The sequence below is a fragment of the Diabrotica undecimpunctata genome, chromosome 3 (genome assembly GCF_040954645.1).
Source record: "Diabrotica undecimpunctata isolate CICGRU chromosome 3, icDiaUnde3, whole genome shotgun sequence".
NCBI lineage: Eukaryota > Metazoa > Arthropoda > Insecta > Coleoptera > Chrysomelidae > Diabrotica > Diabrotica undecimpunctata.
Genome location: NC_092805.1, coordinates 2,818,706 through 2,829,683, shown reverse-complemented (window position 1 = coordinate 2,829,683; position 10,978 = coordinate 2,818,706). Strand labels below are relative to the sequence as shown.

At 32.4% G+C, this 10,978-nt stretch overlaps 1 protein-coding gene across 1 annotated transcript; it reads right to left on the bottom strand.

Moving 5' to 3' along the window:
- Window positions 1-8,638: 8,638 nt before the first annotated feature.
- LOC140435431 (uncharacterized) lies at window positions 8,639-10,667 on the bottom strand. The gene is made up of 3 exons (XM_072524166.1): window positions 10,192-10,667; window positions 9,143-9,244; window positions 8,639-8,789 (listed from the first exon to the last, which is right to left on the bottom strand). Exons 1-3 carry the CDS (start codon window positions 10,662-10,664, stop codon window positions 8,639-8,641), a joined length of 726 nt encoding a protein of 241 aa, XP_072380267.1. The 5' UTR covers window positions 10,665-10,667.
- Window positions 10,668-10,978: the final 311 nt, after the last annotated feature.

The following is a 10,978-nucleotide window of genomic DNA, read 5'->3' as shown; positions in this document are numbered from 1 at the left end:
AAGGAAGTTCGTTTTAAGCCAAGATGTAACGCTGTCCTTGTCTCACTGGCTTTCGAATTTTCCAAGATTCGCTCAAAAACACGTTCATGGTTATCGTTGTTGTTAACTGTCTTGGGACCCCCTGAGTTTTCTTTTCGTTGGCAAAATACATTACCCGTATTTCTAAACTTTTCAATAACCTTCAAAATTACAGCATTACTTGGAGAACGTTTATTAAACCGTTGTGTGAATTGATCACACTCGTATTGCAGACTTGCACTATTACGTCGGCATATTCCGTATGACCGAAAAAAATGCTCCACAAGAAACATTTTTCCTCTTTACTTAACACCATTTTTAACAATTAGGCCTTAATAATTAATTGTTTAAGGATTATTTGACAGATCTATACTAGTTAATTTGAATATGACAGCGTGCACAAAGAGACATCTATATTTCAGTTTCAGTACTGTTTATTTTTGGGCAATATTGTATTTAGTTTTTGAAAATATCTATTTCTCCGCTAATTCGTTTAGTGTTTTGTAAAGCAATCTGGGTTATGAATAAGCACTGATTTTTTTTGTATCTTTATCATGCATATTTTAATTTGTAAATATTAGGGATTTATATAATCTTCTGTATGTATATATAATTTGTTTATTGATTTTACTTTTTAAATAAATATTCATATAGTTCTCTTGCTTTTTTTCTATATATATATATATATATATATATATATATATATATATATATATATATATATATATATATATATATATATATATATATATATATATACCCAAAGCAAAAGGGAGACACCAGCGAATTCTAGATTGAACATAGACATTCTCCTTTCTTTCTGATGGTCTCAATTTTTATGTGGCGTTCATCGTATGTTCAGAAAGCAACAATTACCACGCATGTCCTGGACAATTACACGGACGACTTTGAGATTTCGTGATAGCATTTCGATATCATTCGTCACGGAACGACAGTTCCCTATGCGAATAAGTGAAAGTAAAAAATAGGCCGATTAAAGGACTATAATCTATAAGAATCTGCAAGAGCTAACAAATATGTTGTTAGTTTTAAATAACATTATTAAAATTTATTTCATGTTTATTATTATACTAAAGCAGGAGAATAAAAGTACATTTAATGGTGATTAAGAAAATATTTCTAATCTAAAATAAGTGATGACTAGGAAATATGTCTTCTATAGATTTCCAATATTTGTAGTTCAATTTCCAGTTATTGTATTCAGAAACATACAGTAGGAAAAAATCATCTTGTATACCTAAAACATTTAATAAAAATTATATTATTTTGAAAAAAATACATATACAGGAGTATATTTGAATGGCCGCCCCGAATAAGGTTGTAACCCACAAAATCATGTTTTGGCAGGAAACGTTTTTTTCGTTTGTAATCAAATTTAAGATCAATAATGTACTTTTTATTATTGGATAAGGAAAACAAAAAGATTTATGAGATGATAATATAGCACAAACTTTTATATATAAAAAACTTAAGGCTATATACGGCGATAGAAAATTAGTTTAGTGGAACAAGGTTGTAACATCATTGAAATTCATCAAAGTGTGTTGGTTACAACCTTTGAACATATTGTGCGGAAAAGTAAGGAAATAAGACAAATATGAAATATGAAATATGAAATAGAAAATATGCGCATAAATATGCACGTGTTTACTCGAAAATATGCAAATATTTTACAAAATATGCATACAAATAAATAAAAAAATCGTAAAATAGTAACAATTTTATTTAAAAAAAAAGTGTACATAACTAAATATTTCCTATGATGAATGACCAAGTGGTGTTCAAAATTTTCTAACAAAAACTTGTGGTTTCTGTCTAAGTACATATATTTATATATGGAAAAACTTCGTTCAACATCAACTGATGTAACGGGAGCATTTTTCAAACTAACCAAAACATTTGGTTCTAAATTAATTGTTTCCGAAATATTTCCAGCTAGAACACTGACTACTTCAGAAAGAATATGGTAACCTTTATTTTTTTCCATAGTAGCTTCAAATTTTTTTAAAATATCTTTTCCAATATTACCTCTAACGTTCCGACAACATGACGCAAATTCTTTTATTAATGCTGTACTTTCGAACAATGACAGTTTTGGTGATTCTAACTGAGTAATTGTTTTTTGAACAAAACTAAAATTTGATTTTATAAATGAAAGTTCTTGTTGAAGCAAGTTACTCTGAAAAGTTTGTTTAGAATCTAAAAGAGATTGGGAACTTTCATCTGTTAACGTATCAATTATGTTCTTTATTTTAACAAAATGATCTGCATAAAAATTAGCTGCTTCTAACCATGTTCCCCATCGCGTTAAAATAGGTTGTGGTGGAAGAGGAATGTTAGGTAGCATTTCTTTATAAAGTTGAATTCTTATAGGAGAATTAAGAAATACTTTTTTGACACTGGATATCATGGTATTTACAAGAGGAAACTTTTTTCGTATTTCCTCTGCAACTCTGTTTAATCCATGCGCTACACAAGTAACATGTATTAAATCTGGGAAAAATATTTTTAAATTTTGTCCTGCTTGCACCATATAAGGAGCAGCATCCGATAAAATAATCAGTAATTTATTAGAAGGAATAGTTGTCGAAAGACAACAAGTTGCTAATGTTTCTTGTATAAAACGCAAAATTGTTAAAGCATTTGTTTTCTCAAGTTGCTGGCATGAAATAAGATGAGATTTTGGTAAGGTATCTTCTTTAAGAACACCAATCAATAAATGAGCAATATACTTTCCTGAGGAATCAGTGGTTTCGTCTACAGATATGTAAAAATAATTATCTGCAATTTCTTCCTTAATATTAATTAACACCGACGAGTATAGCCCGTTCACATTATTTCTTCTTAGAGACCGATCACTTGGAACATTAAGTTTGCAATATTTTTTTAGAAACGAACTAAAATTTACATTTGCTAATTTTGAAAGCGGCCTTGTTTGCAGACACTAATGCGCGACACAAGTCTTCATTAAAAGTTTCTTGCTCATCTAATTTTTTTGAAGTAGATTGGAAACATTTAGCCATTGAAGTTTGATGTTTTCCTCCTATTTTTCCTTTTTTTGCAATGTGTGAAGCAGTTCTCACATGTTGGTCTATCTGAAATTTCTTCTCACATGCTATCTATAAATAAAAATAAAAACCTTTATTTTAACCCAACCTTTAAAATATAAAAATATACAAGGTGTTTTTGGTTAATCAAATAACTGGTTTGGAAAAAAAAACACTCGCTAAGTGTTTTAAATGCAGTATTAATCCACAAATTAGTTTTTGTTACTAACCATTAGTACATCATATAACTTATTTTAAAATTCAACAAAAGTTTTTTTTTTGTTAATTCAATTACAATAAAAATAATTGTGTTTTAGAATAGCTGACTTCATAAAAAAAAGTAAAGGTGAAAATTTTTTCTAAATACACACCATTGTATTGTACCATGGACAATTTTTTCTCACTAAAGGAAGCATTTTTCATTTAAAAACAACCTACGAGTACTAAATTTCAAGTAAATACGTTTATTGGTTTTAAAGTTATTGTTGTTATTAACTAAAAGAATTTAATTTTTTTTAATTTTAACACCCTGTATCTCGAAAAGTAAATAAGTTTGACCCCTCATTAACTATATCGTTTTGTTCAATTTTTCGAGAAGTATCTACAGTCAAACGTTGTAAGTGTCATTTGGAAACACCCTGTATGTATGAAATATTAGATATTTAATAGAAAATATTAGATACTTACAATTTTGCCACAGACTGAACAGTAGATTTTTCCCATATCCATAGACAGCTCTTTATAAGGTTTAATCCAAGTTGAAGCACTGGTTGTTTTAGGCATTATAAAATCACAATCTTCCTTTTTGTTACGCACAACGAGTGTTTACGCTTTGAATATCAAAACAAAAATGATTTACAAATCTGAGCATCAAATTAGAAATGTTTAGGTACCTAATTCAATAAACTGGGAGATTTTGGAAAATCCCTAAATTAGGAACAAAACTATTAGCGGTTTACCTGCTGTTAAGATACAATAAATTGTAGATAGATTTGGGGAAGGTAGAACCCTTAGCGATTATCCAATAACTGAATGCCTCAGTGACCGAGACTTTCTAAGAATGTTGAGGGCTACTTAAATTGATCTTCTTTGAAATTGTAAATGTTTTGTACCTGTAGAGATTACGTACTTAGATCATTTCTTGATTAAAATGACTACAAAATTTTATACAAGAATTGAAATAAACTGGTATGTTTAAAAATTTTCAAATACAGTATAAAAATCTGAACTTTATATTATCAACCTACCTTAAGACCACTCTCAAAACTAAAATTAAGAAAATTTGCAGCAGTTATATAAACTGGTTTGCGACTTATGCAAGATATCATAGTAATAACAGTTTTCTTCAAGCCGGTAGTATTTTCATACCAATTGCAAGAAAAAACAGCTTTTTCAGTATTTTCAGCCTAAAACACAAAGAGTATACACAATAATATGCACTTTTAAGATTGTTATGTGTGTTACCTCAGATGTAAGAAGTTGTCCTGGTAAAACGTAAAACATAATAAACTCATTATTATATCCCACCATTAATACCATGCGTATTGATAAATTCGTTTCCTCTTGACTAAAATTATAATAAGAGATAATAATAATGTTATTAAATTATGAGAAAACAATTTAAAATGCTAGAAATATTTTTCAATTTACTAAGAACTATGCTTTCATCATAATCATCAACATCAAACTGTAGCCGTTCACTGCTGGACATAGGTCTCCCTCAGCTTTTTCCATTTCGCCAAATTAAAATCCACAAGAAAACTAAATTCCTGTAGCTGGCTGTATATCATGTATCACAAAAAATTTATTAAAATCCTTTATAAAAGGTATATAAAAGGTATATATCATAAAGACAAAACGTTTTCGGAATCCATATTCCATCATCAGTGTCTAGGTATACATGTTCAAAGCCACTAAATATCTGGGCAAAACCCGTTAAAAGTTGTAGGTTAAAATTAAGTTTACATTATTAGATCTTATGTATTAATGTGTTAAAGTTACCAGTGGATTTGATAACATGGCAACGTACGACTCTACACGAAGTTGCTGGTAAGAAGACAAAGTGTCTACGAGGACGTGATGATAGCAACTGTTGCTATATGTATATTTTAATATTATAAATTTTGTTTATAGTGATAGTGTCTTTTAGCTTAGTAGTTTTACATCTCGGTAAGTCAACGTTTTTTAACTCCGCCTATCAGATCATTGAGTAGATTTACTACCTCAATGCTCTTGTTGCCGGTCCTAAGCCCGGATAAAGGTATAAGGTTCTTGGGCGAGATTAGCACTTTAGCCAAGTTAAAAAAACCTTGTATATAAGGTTTTCGGATCAGACTATTTATTACATTTTTAAAATTTGACACTGTCCGATCAACAATGCTGCTAAAATATTTTATCGTGAAGCAGTTGCACGAACAGCTTGATGACTATGATGAAGTTTCTAGTGGTTTTAAAAAGATCAAGAACGATCTATTTGAGAATGGAGACTACCGCCACCCAAAGGTATTCAAACTCCAGTCAGCAGACTAGTACTCATGAAAATAATCAAAGATATTTCCCTTAAAATCGATGAATATATATATATATATATATATATATATATATATATATATATATATATATATATATATATATAACGAGTTTATTACAGCTGCCGCCGTTTCTCGCAACTTAGCTTCCAATGCTTGCAATCGTTCCAATCATCTACTTGTAGACCCCTATCTTCCATTGCACCTATTACTTCTTGTCTCCACGATCTTCTTGGTCTTCCCTTTTTCCTGCGGTTGGTGGGGATCCTCTGTAACATTCTCTTTGGCCATCGTTGATCATTCATCCTTTCTACATGGCCATACCATTTCAGCCTTTTGCATTCTATAGTTTCCAGGACGTCAATGTCTATGCCCATACGCTCTCTGATTTCAGTATTCCTTACTCTATCTCTTCTAGTGAGTTGGTAACATCTTCTCCAATAATTCATTTCCATTGCTTTTATTTTGGATGCGTCATTTTTATTTATTACCCAAAGCTCTGAACCATATGTAGCAATGCTTTCTATGATACTTTTGTATATCCTAATTTTTGTGTTTCGGGTGATGTGGTTATTCCAAAGTATACTATTCAGTTGACGTATTGCTGAATTTCCTTGACCAATTCTAGTAGCTATTTCTTTTGTATTCCGACCATTGTTTGTAATGTTTACACCGAGATATTTATAGCTATCAGTATTTTAAATTTGTTTGCTTCCTAGTTCTAAGTGCTTTCCTTCACCTCCCACTACTACGTACTCTGTTTTTGATGGATTAATTGATAAGCCCCACTTGTATATTCTTCATCTATTTTTCGTAACATGTAGTGGATATCATATTGATCTTCTGCAAGTATTACTTGGTCATCAGCAAAATGCAAGCTTTACAGTGTATGGTCTCCAATTTTAACACCCATAGGTTCACATTTTCTTTTCCAAATATCCAAAACCCCCTCCAAATAAATTTTAAAGAGTGTAGGTGCAATGCAGCAGCCTTGGCGAAGTCCTTTGGTCACTTTTATCTTTTTTGTCACTTTTTGTCCAATCTTTATTACACTCGTCATATCATCGTACAACTCCCTTACAGCATTAATGTAAATCGGTGGAATATTCTTGTCTTCTAGCACCTGCCATAGCTTGGCTAATGGGACACTGTCATACGCTTTTTGAAGATCAATAAATACCATGTGTCTCCATATTATGTTCCAAACGCTTTTCTATTGTTTGTTTTAGGCAGAACACTTTGTCTATACAAGAACGACCAGTACGAAAGCCACTCTGATCTTCAGCGTCTTCCCAGCAATCTTCAATTCGGCTTTTAATTATCTTCCCGTAGACTCTACAGATTGAGTTAGTTACACTAAGCCCTCGGTAGTTCTTACAAACATTTCTGTCGCCTTTATTTTTGTATAGATTGCTGATATATGCAGTTTTCCATTCTGGGGGTAGCTCTTCTCCTCTCAAGAATAAATTAAAAGTATAAGCCAATAGCGGAAATAGTTTGTCAGGGCCATATTTAATCAGTTCAATGGATACTCCCCCCGGTCCTGGAGCATTTCCATTTTTCATAGCGTTGGCGTGTTTTTTAATTTCTTCTGGTGTTATTTCAGTTTCTTCGCGGTAGGAAATATCATATTTTTGGTAGCCAATATCTTGGAATTCTGTTCGATCTTCTGTCAGCATTTGTTCATAATATTCGACCCATAATTCTGGGGCTATTAGAGTTAACCTACTGCATTCTTTTCTATCTGTTCTACTACCTCTAATTGTTTTCCAGGCTTCTTTACTTCTTGCTGTACCCATAAAATTTTCTACGTTATCACAGGCTTTATTCCACATCTAATTTTTGGCTTTATTTACCTCTTTTTTTACTTCTTTGTTTAAGCTGTTGTACTGTTGTCGATAGTAAGGGTCCTTTGTTGCTAGCCGTTTGTTATATATATTCTTCTTCTTCCCCACAAGATCTTCTATTTCTTTATTCCACCATTCATTTCTATTTTTTATGCTATCCACTTCTCCAATAGCTTCCATTGCAGCTTCGTCAAGAGCTTTCATAATTTCGTTGTACGTATTAATTGGTGAGGAGTAACAAACATCGTGCAATTTCAGATTCAACCTCATTCGATACAGAAACTGGGTAGACTCATTTTCAAAACCTTATACATTATATCTCTTTGTTGAAATGTCTTGCAGTATCATTGAACTTTCGTTTTCATTTTGTCGTTGGCTTCCTTTAAATGTAAATAGTAGTGACGCTTTAAGCAAATGGTGATCAGATCCACATTCTGCTCCTCGATGGACTCTAACGTTAATAACCTTTATTGTGGAGTTTTCTTTGCATATACAGTAATCGATTATTGATTTCAAATTCCTCGTTGGCTGAATCCACGCGAATTTATGAATATTCTTGTGCTGATAATATCCATTCATTATCTTTAAATTCATATGATCGCAGAAACTTATTAATCTCTCACCGTTTTTATTTATTTTTTCTTCTCCAAATGGACCGACCACTTTGCTATTTACCTTTCTTCCGGTTCTAGCATTTAAGTCACCTAGTAGAATTACTTCCTTCCTAGTTCCAATACTCTCTACCAGGTCCGTCAATTCGTCGTAAAATTTATCCTTTACCTCGTCCTTTTCATCTTCAGAAGGTGCATATGCGCCCACTATCACTATGTCACGTCCTTTTAGCTTCATCTCAACTTTTATTAGCCTTTCGTTTATTTGTTCCCAGTTCTTAATATTTCGTGACAGCCTTTTCTTTATCAATATACTTACACCTGCTGCTGCTCTTCTGTCTTTTCCTACTCCACTATAGAAATGAACAAAATCTTTAAACTCGTCTGTCCCCTTCCCTTTCTTTTTTGTTTCTGTAAGGACTGTTACATCTAATTGAAATCTCTTAATTTCTTTCAACACCTCATCAAGCTTAGTCCGAGTACCTTGCACATTCCATGTTCCAAAACTCATTAACCTTTTTCGTAAGCTGGGTCGTTTTCCGTTAAGACCGTCCGGCGTTTTCTTTCTAGGATTTTTTGCAATACAGTTTTTTTTCCGTGCGATGAGGAGCAGGCCCATCGCCACAACCTCCAATCCTGGTGGACCGGGAAGATTTCTGTAGGGGCCTTCTATCCTTAGCCGAGTGGCCCCAGTTTTTCCAATTGGGGCCCCAATTTCTAGAAAGGGTAATTAAGAATTAAAATTTTTTTACAGTAAAATCCATGAATGAACATGGATCCACAACAAAACAGTTACAGAACCTCATACTTTGAATTCAATTGTGATCAAATCCACAATTAGTACCACGTTTTACTACACCACCGAGTTATGATTTGAAACCGTCGTTTTTGACATTTGTATTCTGATTATGTGCAGAACAATAAGAGAGATTGTAGTAAGGGGATGGAGAAGATAGACACTCGACAAGGAAGGATGAAAGAATATTTTAATTATTCAAAAGAAAATAAATGTACATTCTTATCTTAAAAGTTATATATAATCATTTAAAAAAGGTTTTTTAAAAACTTACCCCCTTAGTATGATGAAGGTATCTGCACAAGCCGATAATACCGTCACAACGATATAAAATAAAAATGTGACATAGAGAGTCCCGTTAATTCTGGCAACAAAACTAGAAAAAATATGTAATTCATGAGAGGCATTGAATTGATCTTGTTCATATAAAGATGTTCTCTATTTTGCGGCGGTTAAAATAAAATAGCTCATGATTTTAACAAATTAAGGAAAATAGTAATAAACTTAACAAACAGATTATATCCTTATTTATCATTTTCCAAAGGATTGGTGTATTTCCTAGCTGAGTATCCCTAAGCTATAATTAACCTTAAAAGTATTAAACCCATACTTCAGTTGTCTTATTTACTTATTCTGCTATTACTTCTTCGTCCATTTGGTGACTTATCTCGTGCTATTCGTACTATGTTCATTCCACTCCTGTTTCCGTTTTGTCACCCAACCATTTATGTCTTCTATATTGCATGCTCTTCTTATGTTTCCGCTTATCTCCCTATCGAACAGACTTTTCCCTGATATTCGTGGCAGTATTTTCCATCTCTGTTGTTTCTAGTAGTCGTCTGGTTTTAGATGTGTCAGGTCTTGTCTCCGCCGTGTATGTTAATATAGGTTAATTGCTGCTTTATAGATTCTTGTTTTTGCGTCTTGTCTTAGGTGTTTGTTCTTCCAGATTATGTCATTAAGAGATCCCGCCGCTTTACTTGCTTTTAAGCTTTGTTGTCGTACTTCTTCTTTAATTCTCTTATCTCCGTAAATAGTTATATCTATTCCCAGATATCTAAACCTTGCTTTCTGCTTTATTATTTTCCCATCACTTTACATCTTAGTGAGTATTTAGATGTTGTCATAAATTTGGTTTTTTTCTGCTGATATTATTACATTGTATTTCTTGGCTGTTGGATTAAAGATGTGTGTTAATCTTTGGAGCTAGTTTTTTGTCATCCCCAAAACAACTTCTTAGAGCAATTTCACACCTGCATTTACATCGATTTTAAGAAAAATTAAAAAAGTCAAACTAGAAATACATGTAAAACTAGTACTTACTTCAATAAAAAATTGTGATAATCTATGCAAGTCTTAATATCTGCTTGCAACAAATTCTTTTCTTTTTGATTGGTTACAGGTCTTTCGAGAACATCATGAATTTTTCCGTTTAAGAGTTTCCATTGAATAACTACCATCATTACCAAAGTTCCAATCAGTACGTCAAAATATACTACGCCAATATATATGACGGTAAAACCATAGCACTCTATTAAGTATAGTAGCCAATACGGAGGATATTCTGGAACGAATGTTGATACAGGCAAGATCCTTTTATGTATTATCAATGGAAGAAGAAATACAAGCAGAGTATTGGCAGTTGCAACGCCTGGATACCAAAATAAGAAGAATTTAAGGACCTTCTCCATGAACTGAGCTACTTTTCTTTCTTTTTTAAATGGGTATGTATCGATTTTCCAGAAAAGAAGCGTATCATTTAGTAAGCTTGATATTTTATCGTGGTTTACGAACATCACAGTGCATTTAACAATTGCCTTAAACAAATAAAATCTTTTAGTATTTTTATGGTAAATAAATAAATATAATAATAATAATAATAATAGTCTCCCGTTTTATACCGCTGTCGTGGCTTTGGGAGTATAGCAGGGTAGTCTGCTATATCTAGGGCCTACGGTATACAAGGAAGGTAACATGGCCAGTGCTACGCTTCAACCGTCTATTATTACCCCTGGTTTTACCCAAGGTACTCATTTTTATTCAGGCTGAGTCGACCTGGGGCCTATAGACATTTTTTAAAATGTCTAGATGTTCTTGCCGGCGGTGGGAT

What these genes read in the sequence shown, in the direction of transcription:
- LOC140435431 (XM_072524166.1), bottom strand. Translation starts at nt 10,664, where the DNA reads ATGTTCGTAAACCACGATAAAATATCAAGCTTACTAAATGATACGCTT. An exon ending in TATCACAATTTTTTATTGAA is followed by an intron (nt 9,245 to 10,191) that starts GTAAGTACTAGT and finishes TATTTTTTCTAG; the next exon opens with TTTTGTTGCCAGAATTAACG. An exon ending in ACCTTCATCATACTAAGGGG is followed by an intron (nt 8,790 to 9,142) that starts GTAAGTTTTTAA and finishes TACCCTTTCTAG; the next exon opens with AAATTGGGGCCCCAATTGGA.